General features: G+C 39.8%; 1 protein-coding gene across 1 annotated transcript; it reads left to right on the top strand.

Annotated features, from left to right (window-relative positions):
- The first annotated feature begins 552 nt into the window (after positions 1–552).
- Positions 553–13076, top strand: LOC135101256 (mucin-12-like). The gene is made up of 2 exons (XM_064004946.1): positions 553–674; positions 2056–13076. Exon 2 carries the CDS (start codon positions 2078–2080, stop codon positions 8849–8851), a length of 6774 nt encoding a protein of 2257 aa, XP_063861016.1. The 5' UTR covers positions 553–674; positions 2056–2077; the 3' UTR covers positions 8852–13076.
- Positions 13077–13726: the final 650 nt, after the last annotated feature.

Genomic DNA, 13726 nt, shown 5'->3' with positions numbered 1-13726 from the left:
CTAGCAAGATTTATCAAGTTCTTGCCTCGCTATACGCTCTTGCTTGCAAGTGACATGAAGAGCTTGCGCCCTTTATTCTTGTCACTATCCTTTTCACCATACTAATGTAAGAATTAGCTAGTATCCTTACTCCCTTACCCCATTTACTAATAAATAATGGAATTCTCTGCTTATTTATATTTTTTTTCTCCTTATGACTTGAAATAAAAATAAGGAGACATCTCCTGCTTAACTTTTCGGAAACTTTTATCCAGCCATCTTTTCAGGAGTAGGAAAATGCGGAGACCTCTACATCTTCCTTTTCTATCCATTTCTTTTGTCTCAGGTAAACCTCCTTCACTCACAGAAAACAAAGGTTCCGCAAAAATTTTCAAGATAATGTAATTTGAATTTTCCGCCAATCTCCTATGCGATTGTAAATAAAATAATATGTTTTCTTTACCGAATCTGAACCATAACCAGCAACTAAATTTGTCTCTCACTTCATGATGATTGGATATTTCTGTAATAAGACCTTCAGTGCTGTTATTCAATCTTGTTCATCAATTATGTTTTTACCCAGTCAGAATCGCAAACTCTACCATAACAAAAGGACGCGCAGAAGGATTCTCTCCCTTTTTATGTGACCTAGTTCTTAATTTTCGGCGTGGAAGGGGACTTAATGCATTCCGGAAGTAAGGCTGCAGCGGGCGCATTGATCACCTCTCCTAAATTGTTGAGTCCCGCCATTATAGGAGCCGCGGGGGAGGTATTTGTAGGGGGCGCTGATTCAGAGGTCACACCAGAGGGTTTGCTTGAGGCCACTGTGAGGAGCCACTGGGATTGCATGAGTCAGTCCTGAGTGTTTGCTGTCAGGTTTGCATGCACAAACCTAGAGTGAATGAGTGTGAAGGTAAGAGAAGCGTGAGGAACGTGTAGGGTACACACCTGGCAGGCTGTGTGAGGGTACATGCCTCTGGGTACATTCTAGGCTAGGGCCTGCTCAGACCTTCGTGCAGGCTGTGTGTGGGGGGTGGCTGTGGGCAGGGCGTCACGCTGGTTACGAGTGTGCCTCAGTGTCATTAGTGCAGCAGTGGTGTGTGGCATTTGTTTCTTAGTTGCACCTTCACTGTGGACATTGCTAAGATTGTAAGGAAAGAAGTGGCCTGAGGTGCATGGCAGGCTTCACTCACTGTGGTGCTGGTGTGGTGCTGGTTGAATGTGGTAATTGGCAGGTAGCCAGAATCTGTACAAGGGAACAAAAATCACAATGATTACTTGTAGTTGCATGACAGTCTTGAAATCATTGCAGCACATTTATACTGGTTGACTTTCAAGGCAAAAGACAACCATGTTACTTATTTCATGTTGTAATTACTAATTGTAGATTTTATCACTTAAGTATTCCATTTGTTAAAAAAAAAATATAAGTACCAGTAATGGTTTACCAGTACTCACTATGTACACACAAGTAGTGAATAAAATCCTATTTAGAGGGCAAAAATTCATTTGAATATCAAAAATAAAAGTTGCCGGCATTACAGCCTGGGATGGGTTGACTCGTGTAGCCTTGCCTGCATGGCACACACACTCAGTAAAATGTCATGTGCTTGTATGGGAAAAGTTAGTTCAGCAGTGCAGGCTCATTTAAATGCCACCTAGGTTAAACTGTTATTATTTTGACAGTTAAGACATTTTAGTAATCTACAAGGTTGTATGTAAATCATAATTCATAATGTTGTCATATGTTACACTAACACATTGTGTAGCTTTTTAAAGAACTCCTGGTAATGATTGCTGCCATATTAGTAATATGATACTCTTGACGAACTTCTTGTCTGCAAAATATTTAATATCCTGAATTTTGTTTACAGCATAAAAAATATTGATGATTCCATTTTTTGGCTTATTATTTTACTAGTTATCTGAAGTTATCTAGTAATCAGCATTTCTCAGTTTTAAACTTTGCCACTTGTTTGTATCTAGCTATAGGAGTCCTTTTGGAGGCTTAAACCAGCATTTATTAACAACTAAAAATTAATTTGTATGCTTCGGACTAATCTCTATTATTTTCAGGCTGAGTGGTGCTCTCAGAGCTATGCCAGGGCTTCGGTCACTGGTGGCACGCAGGCGGTCCTCCCTGACGTCCCCACCCTACACAGTGCAGAGGAATACACCCTCACCCAGCCTCTCTGACACTTCTGACCATGCAACCACTCCACACAACTCAGAGGGTGGTGAGAGCCCCATGACAGAGAGGGAAGGTGGACTGGCTGAGGTGCAGGAGACAGAGGGTCAGGATGTCAGTGATGTGCAGGGAGCAGATGGGAGCAGGGCGCAGAACAGCCAGTTTTTCAATGGTGAAGATGCTGAGAAGAAGGACGGGTGTTCAGGTGTTAGTGTGGGGAACTCACAGCAAGAAAAAAGTCTCTTAGATACTGGTGAAGTAGAAGATCCAGGAGGAGAACTTCACACAAGTACTACTAGTGGAATACATGTTAATGAAGAAAAGGAATGTTTACTAGCCAGTGATGTGGGTGTTGTTAGTGATGGTAGCTCTACAACTGTTCTCCAGAATGACCTGAGGGTTGGTGAAGTGCCGTATGAAGACAGTGAACAGACAACCGGGCAGGCGTCTGCAAATGTTAAAAGTGAAGAACAAAGTCATATAGACACTGAGGTCAGCCCTCCTGAGAGTGACACAGCCTCTCAGGGAGCAGAACCCTTGGTGAGTGAGGAAACCAATATATATAAGGAAGAGGAACACTTAGAAACAGAAGAAACTCCTGAAGTAAAGGAATCAGTAGACAGTGCTGGTGAAAGATTATTGCCTGGTGAGGAGACTCAGGAAGATGCTAAAGAAAGTTGTAATGTAGATGTTGAGAAAATACAAGTAACTGTTACCAGTGATCCTGATGTAAGAGACAAAGCATCATGTGAAACAGAAAGCTTAGGTGCAGATGGTGATGGTGATGGGGATGAGGATGAACAAACTAATGATGTGTCAATGACAAGCATGGAGAATGAGAATCAGGAAAATGATGAATCTCATTTTCAGAAAGTTGACTTATTTAGAGAGACAGCCATTCCTGAAGAAAAAGGTGATCCCTGTGTAGTCAAACAAGGTGCTAATGAAGAGGCAAAGCCAACAGACATGGCTGAGGGGAGTGACCAGAGAGGTAGTGAGTCTTTCTCTCAGTCTGATATGAAGCCCAGTGAAAATGTAGAGACCTCTATGGTTGTCAGTGAAGAGACACAAGTGCCAGGGACAGGGAAGGCACTTGACCCAGAGTATACTGTAGAGGACACAGGGAACACTGAAGAGTTCTCAGGCTATGTTGTGAAAGAAAATGATGAGTATACAACAGGTGAAAGGGAAGGTGAAGGTAAGGAAAATACAGTCTCCTGTGATGATAGTAGTTTAGGAAAGGAAACTGAACCTGTAGGGAGAGAGAGTGGTGAGGATGATGGCAGAGACATGTTGGGAAAGCCAGATGGCAGTTACCTAGCCAGCAATGAGGGCAGTGAGGAGAGGGACGGCAACTATGGCGGCGGTGAGATGTTGGAGGTGAATTTGAGTGATTACAGAGATGTTGGTAATGTTGAGGACAGAGATGATAGTGTCAAGGAATTACAAATGGCTAGTAGTGCATGTAGTGAAGGTGTTGTTAATTATTCAGAAACTGTAAATATGGATGTAATGAAAGAAACAAAAAGGCCTAATGAAAATGTAGGTGAAAGTGAAAATAGTGAAGAAAACAAGCCAGCAGTGGATAGTGCTGAGGTAATTTGTAAAAGTGAGTCTCCTCCTTCAAATAAGAAAGCAGATGGAGACTGTGATACCAATGAAGGTAGTGCTGACAACAAGAATATTTTAAATAAACTCATTCAAAAGAACTCTAAAGGTGGGAAGAAGTGCTCTGACCTTTCTGCAATGGAAATAGAGTCAACCTTGGCCAGCAGAGGAGTGACCATTGTGAGGCGTGTGGTGGATAACAAGGAATCAGCTAACAGAGGAAGTGAATCAAACACTGTTAAGAAGGAGACTGGAACAAGTATTAAGCCTGTAGGCAAGGGAGTCTTTGCTAAAGCACTCCAATCCCCCTTCACTGGTACAAGCGTATCTGGCAGTGGCATCAGTGTTTCCCTCCAGCCTTCTCTGTCAGGACAGGCAAACTCCCCAACTCCAAAAGATTTGTATAAATCCATTAATGCCAGAGGAACGCACATTCAGAGCACCTCAAAAATAAACCCTGCCCTTTTAAATCGAAAGGGATCTTTTCAATTAACCAGGGGAGTGTCCATACACTATAATCCCAAGTCTGCTGCCACTAATATGAATGTGAGAGGAAATACTGTGTACCCAAACCCAAGAGGGGTTGGAGCTGTGGGCAGTAGAGGGCCCAGGATGTATGCCAATCCAAGAGTTCCTGGACCACAAACCCTTAGAGGATTACCTGCTAATATTAGACCAAGAGGAGCCACGCTGCCACAGACACGAAGAGGAACTCCACAAGCCAATCTCAGAGGACCTGTTGCTCCAGTTAATACAAGAGGAATGGGCAGGGGCCAGAGGTATGCAGGGCCAAGAGGGGGTGTGCCTAGAGGTGCAGTGCCTCAGCCAAGAGCAGCCTCTGTCACCACCACCAACTTAAGAGGAGTTGGCCCTCAGAGATTTAGAGGTGGAATGACCCAGCACCAGCCAAGGCTTCCAGGGCTGCCTCCTCAAGGGAAGCCTACTGAAGGAGTTCTGACATCCAAGGCTGGAGAAACCTTGCAGTCAAGGTCCACCACTGCACCTCCACAGGCAAAGTATTTGAAAACATCACTTGATTCAAGACCTGGAGATGCTGCATTACACTCCAACCTTAATTCAGATAAAATGAATATGCCATTACATTCTAAAGGTTTAGGGTTATCGACACAGCCCAGGCCTCCAGACACATTGCACTCACCCCAGCCAGGATCAGCTGAAGTGTCCCCACAGTCTAGGACATCACAGTTTTCCCCACAAACTCTAATTGGTGGGATTCAGCCTCAGTCAGAATATGGTGGCCCTTCAGCACAACCCAGGGCAATGGAACAGTCACCTCAGTCAGTTCATGCAATGTCTTCTGCTTCAGCAACTACATCACAACCAGGATCTGTGAGCTTTACCTCTCAGCCTGTCTCAGCCAGTCATCCCACTCTGCCGTCCTCATCTCATCATCTCTCTCAGATGAACATGATGGCTCCTCAGACCAGTGCCATGGGACTTGCACCACACTCTGGGGCCAGCAGGCTTCCTCCACATTCATCTGGAGGATATTTGGCACAACCCACTTCACTGGGTTCCTCCTCACAGGTCATGCCCTCTCATATGGCCACTTCTGATAGGTTCTCATCAAATATTACTTCTGCAGGATTTCCTTCCATACCCAATTCAGATTATCTTGGAAGGCCAAGTTCAGAAATGTTTCCATCTTACAATAACCCAGGGGAATACACTCCACACTCCTCTGCCAGTGGATTTCCTCACATGAACTCTGGAAACTTTGGCCTGCAGTCCACTTCAGCAGGATTTCATGCACAGACCAACCTTGTAGGATTCCCAGCACAGGGTGATCCGTGTGGTTACCCACAGCATGCCAGCTCCAGTGAATTCCCTCATAATCCAGCAGGAGTTGCAAGACAAACTGGTTCAGATAATTTTTCTTCACACCCTAACTGTAGTAATTTTCCTGTTCCAGGCAACCCTGGAACATATCCTCCAATTCCATGCAGTGAGCCATACAGCACACCAACCAACCCTGGTACTTTTCGTGAAAATACGGATTTGTTCAACTATACAGGACAGAGGGACTTTATGATGCACACAGGCTCAAGAGAATTCTCACACTATAGCAGCTCTAACCAGATGACAAGTCAGCTCCAGCCATTACCTGCTACTGGTCACAGGGACTTACCAATGAGTCAGAGTCCAAGGGACCTACCATTACAAAACTGCAATCAGAATATTTCCATGTCATCAAATGGTGGAAATACAACAATGAATAATATTATTGGAGATCAATTTGCAAGCTATGGAGAATCTCTTGGTCACTCCACCTATCAAGAAATTCCTGTGAATGCAAGAGCAAATCCTAATACTGTACCACTGGCTCCTAGTTTTAGAGATACTGAAGTACAGCAGAATTATCGTGATACAGCAACCCCTCACTACAACAATTATAGGGAGCCAAACACACAAGAAGGGTTAAGAACCCCACAGTTACACTCTGCCTATAGAGACTTGCCACTGGATCCAAATATGGACCTTCAGACACAGAGTGCACATTCTGGGTTCAAAGACCAACAACAGTCTGCAAGGTACCAAGAAGATGGTATAATCAGTAGGTACCTGGAACAGTCTGTCCTCAACTACCCAGAGACAGGTAGCCTAAATAGTTGTAGGGAGCAACCTGTTCCTAATTTTGGTTCCCCAGCCAGCCATACCAGCCCAAGTGAACAAATAAATCAGATGAATTTTCCTGAAACAATGAATGATACTAGTTCAAGGCAGCACCTTATGCCAGGCCTTGGTGAGCCCATGAACTATGGCGGCTACAGAGGACCCATGGAATTCAACAGTCCCAACCCAAACCTCCAGGAATCTCTGAACTATGTACCAGACTGTCGAGATGCATCAAATATTGACCAAGTGGCAAAGTCAGTGGCAGACAGCATGTACAAAGATCATATTCCAGTTTCAAGCTATAATGTAAACTCCCATCATCTTTCCTTAGAGGGAGTACAGAGTGATATGAAGTTTAAAGAAAAAGATATGAATTACTCTGAAACTGCAATACTTCCAAGTTTTACAGAGTCTTTCGACCCTTCCAGTGAAATAAGTGGAAAAAAGGATGGTAGCTCTAACCTTCCTCACTTTAGAGGTTCTTCTGATGTGTCTTACCAGAGAAACCTTCCTGAGTATACGAATCCAGCAACTCCTTTTGAGAATCATGGAGGAGATGCATCTACTTCAGCCACAAAAGATTTTTCTTATTCTTGCCTAAGTGACTCAAAAAACTCTGGACCTAGAGAATCTCCAGTGTACCCTGGTCAGAGGGGCTATGTTACCCCTTCTGGTGACTCATATTCTTCTGTTCAATCATGTTCACCAGATCAGCAGTACATCAGTGGATCAGGAAACAACTTTCAAGCAAAGTCGGATTTTCACATACCTGGGGATTCTCTGGTTCCTCCAGATAAAGGGATTCTGGAATGTCCCATTTCACAGGGCTCCTCTACTATTACAAGTACAAATAGCATCCAGAGTGACCCAAGTGGAAGAAGTGTTCCAGATGCTTCCGTTTCAAATCCAGAGACTAATATTTCTTCATCCAAGGTTTCTACCTCAGCTGATCATGTTCAGGAAAATAATGGACAAAATTTTCCTACGGTAACATCAGATAAGGATGCAAAGGAATCTGAAAAGTCAAATTTTTTGGGATCAGTTGAAGGTAGAAAACTTTCTAGAGATCCTGGGAGTGACAGTCCCACCAAGTCGCCAGGATCTCACTCTGTTGGCTCGCTAGAAAAATTTCCAGTGGGAATGTCTCCTAACAAATCAGATTCAGGATCACCAAACACTCAAGACAGAATAGTAATTAAAATGAAATTGCTTCACAGTAGCTCATCTGCTGAGGAAGATGTCCATAGTGCTGAGAATATAAACACTACTGAGTTGGGACTAACTGACAAAAGCTCTATTAAATATAACCTTGCTAAATACACCTGCTGGACAATAGATAGTATAATTAATGGGCGAGAAGACCTTGGGAATGAAGAGATGTTAGACCAAGAAAATGACTGTGAAATTGAACAGTTAGATGGAAGAGAAGAAAAAATAACATCTATGACAAATTGCTCTAAAAAAACACGTAAAAGATTAAATTCTGAGATTTGTGAAGATTCAAAAGACACAAATCTAGACACAAATAAGAATTTTATGAAGAAATCTCTTAAAATAACCATTTCAAATCCAATGCGCAATAAGGTGCCATCAAAAGATGATGATGATGAGGGAAAGGTGGAAGTAAAGAAGGAGGATCTGTTTATGGATGGTGAAAAAATTGTGGAGGATTGTGTCAAAGTGCAATCATTAAGTAATGTAAAGGAAGAGAGAGGCAGTGGAGAACAGAAACCAGAGAGTCAGCTTCAGTATTCATCCAGGAAAGGGAAAGTTGGCTCGGGAAAATCTCCCTCCCCAACCCCAAGTGGTGAGAATTGCAATAGTTCAGTAAGTGGAGTGCAGCCAGACTGTGAGGGCAGGAAGTGTAGCAAAGGCAGTGAGGCATCAGCAGGTGGTGATCTACATGGTGCAGTAAATGATCACCTGGTTACCTCTGATGTCAAAAAATGTAGCATTGTTATCAAACGCATATATAAAAATGACAACTATAGTTGCTATAGTAGCAGTTTGTGTGACAAGAAGACTGTGTTAAACATTGATGATGGGACACAGAGGAGGTCAAAGCGTAGGGCAGCTGTAGAGGCCAGCGAACGTTGTCACAAGACTCTTAGGTCACTAGACACATGTGATGCAAAGTCTGGAAAGGTGTCACTCGCTGGTGTTCTAAATAAAAATAAAGATATTTTATCTGTGAATTTGACAACGAACAAAACTATCATAAATCAGATACCACAGTGCTCAGTTCTGTTGTATGATGTGTTCATGAACCACCGCATCAACCAGATGGTGTGTCCAGGCTGTTCCCGTCATTATGATAGCTCAGATAGTGTTCAGGTGAACATGAACAAGGCCACCATCTCCCTTCTGTGCTCCTCCTGCCAGTGGCTGGTGGTGAAAGATGTCCACCCACAGGAAGTTGACTCTCTGGTGCCCAGCTGAGAATGGCTGTAGAATTTCTTCTGTTGAGTTTCAAAATTTTGTATTGTAAGTATTTTGTCTGCTGTGTACATGTTATATGTATTTTGTCTTTCTTTATTTTGTCATCTAAAGTGGAATATATTCATTCCATTTTTATTTTGTTTGTTATCATTTCAGCATTCATTTGAAGCCTATGCTGTGCTCCCTGTGCAAGGCCTAGTCATGTTTGTGTGCATAATTATCCTATGAACCATACTTTGATGCTGGACTCGGTCTGACCTAAGTATGTACGTATGTAAAGATGATATAGATTTGAATTATTGTGATGTTTGAGAGAGAGAGAGAGAGAGAGAGAGAGAGAGAGAGAGAGAGAGAGAGAGAGAGAGAGAGAGAGAGTTTAAGGTGCTTATTTATCTCTGTAGATATATTCTTTGTAAAATAGTTGGGCTCACTGCTGTTGAACAGTGAGGGGTCACTGGTGTCACTCTGCCACTTGAGGAAACTTGCCTAACATTTGTAAATTTTCTATCTCAGGATGTAGATTTGTTTTCAAGTTACTTTATAAGTAAAGGTTACGACTTCATCCACTTTTTACTTGAATGTTATTACTGTGCCTGAATGAGCAAAAATTGTTTTAGACACTTGAAGACTGTTATATTTGATCTGGCTTTGTTTGAAATTATTTCTCTTTATTTTGCCATGACATCCTTGTCATTCTGAAATTTCATGATATTAGTGATTATTAAGAAAGGCAATAAGGTGCTGTGCCATGTTTAGTTAGTAGCACTGACTGGAGGTAAAGTTACACCAATGTTAAGATTGGACTTCAAAATGTCCAGTAAGATATGTGGGTAACTTCAAACAGTGAAAAAACATATGAAGAGAAATTATGAGTCTCATTCAATGTACAAGACATGCATTTTTGTGAGTGAGTGTCTCTTTGTAATTGACAGTTCTAATATTGATATATTTTCACAAATTTTTATGACTCAAAATTTTCATTTCATTAATGAAATGGAATGAATAGAGCAGCTTAGAACTGCATGACGCAGTTTGATATGACTGAGGTGTGTAGAAAAGCAGACCAAGACTAAAAGCATGTTGAGTGTGAGTGCTTCATGGGAGTTTTGAAATTGATTATAGCTTTACTTGGTTTTGTTAATTTTTATTTTACTCTTTTTTTTTTTACTTTATTTATTCATCTGTTTATATCCTATTATAAAATAAATTAAAGTACTGAATTAATTAAATATGGTATATTTTTTAAAGAGTAAAATTGGAAGTTTGGTAATTTCATTGTTGAAATACTATAAAATGTTACCATGTTAATTTTGCATTTATACTTATTTGTCCAAATTTAATCTTCTTGGTAATTTTGCTATCTCATGTCTTTCTGGTTGTAAATATTGAATGCACCTTAGTGACAGAATACAAAGATTCAGAATTGAAAGAAGACAACTTTCTGTGCGTCCTGCAGGCCTTTTTCAAAATCTCCTTGGAGCAGCAGACGTTAGCACTCCATTCCATTGGCTCCTTTTCAACACTGAATGCTGTAGGTATCTGTATAGGTATCAGAAATGCACCATACTGTGCTTTCATAGTAAGGTGATGCTTTATCCTTTGAATAGTATCACACATGGTAGCCCAATACAAGCATATACCATCACCTTTACAAATTTTCAGCTCAATATCCTTTTAACAAGAGAAAACATTTGAATCTCAGTAACCACCGCCACAAGAAGGTAAAGAAACCTGTTGTCCATCTTGCATACAAGTTATGGTGTAGTTTTTAGCTGCAGTTTTGTAAATGTTGTAATTGCCTTAAAGCAAAAAAACTTTTTATGAAAGGCAGTAACTTGTGAGGGCTTCATTCAACATCATCCAAAACATGTACAATTAAGCATTGTGTAAGACTTCATGTGAAGCCTAAGAACTTATGTTACTGTTGGGACCACACTCCTGAAACATGACATGGGTAGGATTCTATTTGTCAACACTCCATGAAATTATGATGGCAGCAGAAGTCAGTATTCATGGGTACAAAATGAGATTAGCTATAGGCAGTTGTTTAAAACTGCTGCTCACTCCTGTGTCACCAGGAGACATGTAACTTGCCTAAATGTAATTTGATTCATGCAAGTAACAATTTTGTAACTTGGTTGTTATAATGAATAAGAAACAAACTGAGAAAATATGCATGAAATTGCAGTCAGTGTATTGTAAATGAGATTTGCAGTTTTGATGTTATGTATGTATTCAGGTTTACAGTTGATATGAATACATATGTAAGAGAATACTTGTATTAGCACCTGTCTGCATATTAATTTTACAGGACTGTTTTGCATAATGCATATGCTGCAAGAGTAATCTTACAAACAGGAAGGATTGTTCAGTCCATTTTTGTTAAGTTTACTTTTTATCAGCTTTCAGTGTTCTCTCACAAGAATACATATTGATGCATTCTGTGACTGAGCTCTGTTCAAAATTCAGCAAAAGCCTTAAGGACTGTCTTAGTCTTTTGTCAATGCCTGCCTCTACTACAAATTAATATGTTCTCAATATATATATATATATATATATATATATATATATATATATATATATATATATATATATATATATATATATATATATATATATATATATATATATATATATAAAATGACTAACTGTTTTGGTTGTTAATTCTGTACATTGTGTCTAGAAGAGGCATTGATGTTTACATTCTGGGAGCCATCTACTGTATATTATAAAGTACAAAGGTATAATTGTTGAATTTTCCTCAAGCTGGTGTCTTGTTATTCACCAGCTTGACTCTCCTGACCATCATCATTTCCTCTTTGACAATATTATTAGCATTACATATCTTGGTTTTTACTGTCTCAAGTTCCTCAATTGACGTGTAAATATTTAAGTTATTTCTTTGTGATATTAACATTGTCTACATCTTTATATTGTGATAGCTGTAAAGTTTATTGAAGCAGTATTTGGCTTGAATGTCCTGTCTTATGTTCAGAGTTGACAGGTTATCTATGTGTTCAGTTTATTGAAGTGTTTGTGTGAGTGTTACAAGTAAGGTGAGATGATGCGACTTGGGAACCTCTTGTGACCTGTGAGAGGTGGTGGTGCCAGTAATGCAGCTGTCTCTTGTGCCCACAACACTATTCTGGCTTCCATGGTTGCCCCAGTGCACTGTGGCCAGGTGGAGGGTGTGAGTGGCAGGTCTGTGTTTTAGGCTGAGGAGAGGCTTGGCTGAGGGAAGACCAAAAAGTGATACAAGACTGCTTCTGGTAATTGTGATTTTTTTTCCATAGACAATAAGTGTCTTTTTTTATTATTATTATAATTTCATGCTGAAAATCTGTAACTATACTTTTTCTAACAATATTTTATCATTGTTTTATTTTCATTTGCATCATTCATATTTTCTATCAAGTACTGTAGTTCTGCCAGTTCATTTTGCCAGCACTTATAATGCAGGAAATGTTATTAGTATGTTGGTAATTATCAATATTTTTACTAATTAATCCTGTGCTTTTTTTATTTATAGCAGTTCAGCTGGGCAACCTGAATGATTTTCTGAAAATTCTGTCCTGTCTGCCTGACTTTGAGAAAGGTTACATACTTTCATTAATCTTGCTCTGTTTATTTTTTTTTTATTTATTATTTTTCTATGAATTGAGTAAGTTATGTGAAGCAGCATAGGTTCCTGCATTAAAGTATTTTCAGAATAAGTTTTATTGGCATTGATCTTCCCTGTGGAGCTAAAAGAGACAGATTAATTGTTAATCATGTTATAATATATCTTTATCTTGGTAATGGGGTCTGCTGTGCAGAAATGCAGCTACTGGCAATCATAATACTTATAGTTATTATTTTTATTGGGATTTATCTAGTTCCTACAACACCATGGATTAAATTTGTGAGCAGTTGCAAGCCTTAATATATATTATGTATTGGAAATTCACTCTTCCTGTCTGTATAGTTTTGGGGAGAAACTTGAAAACTGTCAGTGCTGGTCATATATACATACTGGTTCACTATGTGATAATCTTCAATGTATAAAGTGTTAAGTGTAAGTCAAGCAATATGGAGGTTAAGAGTGCTGTAAATCTACTCTATGTTAACTTTAGGAGAGGTAAGATGATTATGGTCACACTCAAGAACAGTTTGTATAAAGTGTACTTTTTAAAAGCTGCTAGTCCAAGAGCAGAAAGGTTTATTTCATTAAATAAGCTAATCTAAAGTAGCCTTTATCTATCCATCGTGTTCGTGTGTGTTGAATGTGAGCTCCATCAGGTACTAGTACATGACAAATTATGTCAAATACAGTTTAGACACTTCTAACATTTCAGTGAATGGGAAAGGTGCTTCAGTTTTTCTCAATGCTAAGCAAAAACTTACTTAGAAGAAAATGCATCTACAATAGAACTGATCAGTTCATATCTAAATATACAAGAGTACTGATTACCAATTCCATCCTGGTGGAATATGTTGTCCTGTATGTCATCAACTGAATCATCTGTACAGAGCTCTGCTGGATGTTTTAGAAAGAAAACTTAAGAGTGTGATCTCCAAAATAGTAAAGAGGAATGTTCAAAAGAGAAGAAATTTCATGAGCCATAACAGTGCTAAGAAATAAATATTTGGCAATAGACAAAGATGCATCTTTCTTTGAAAACTGATGAGTCATGGATATCCAGGAAGAAAAAAAAAAATGCAATATGAGTGGCAACACTTCTGGAACATGGAAGCCATGCATGGTCTGTGATCAGAAAGCATTCACTGTCAACCAGATTCCACCATGATGGATGGAATCATGAATGCAACGGCAAGATGTTACAGAAAAATCAACTTGGCAGCCATAAACTTAAGGCAATATCAGAGTGATGCAGC

The sequence above is a fragment of the Scylla paramamosain genome, chromosome 6, assembly GCF_035594125.1.
Source record: "Scylla paramamosain isolate STU-SP2022 chromosome 6, ASM3559412v1, whole genome shotgun sequence".
NCBI lineage: Eukaryota > Metazoa > Arthropoda > Malacostraca > Decapoda > Portunidae > Scylla > Scylla paramamosain.
Note: the sequence above shows the minus strand (reverse complement) of the source record. Positions and strands in the feature narration are given on the sequence as shown.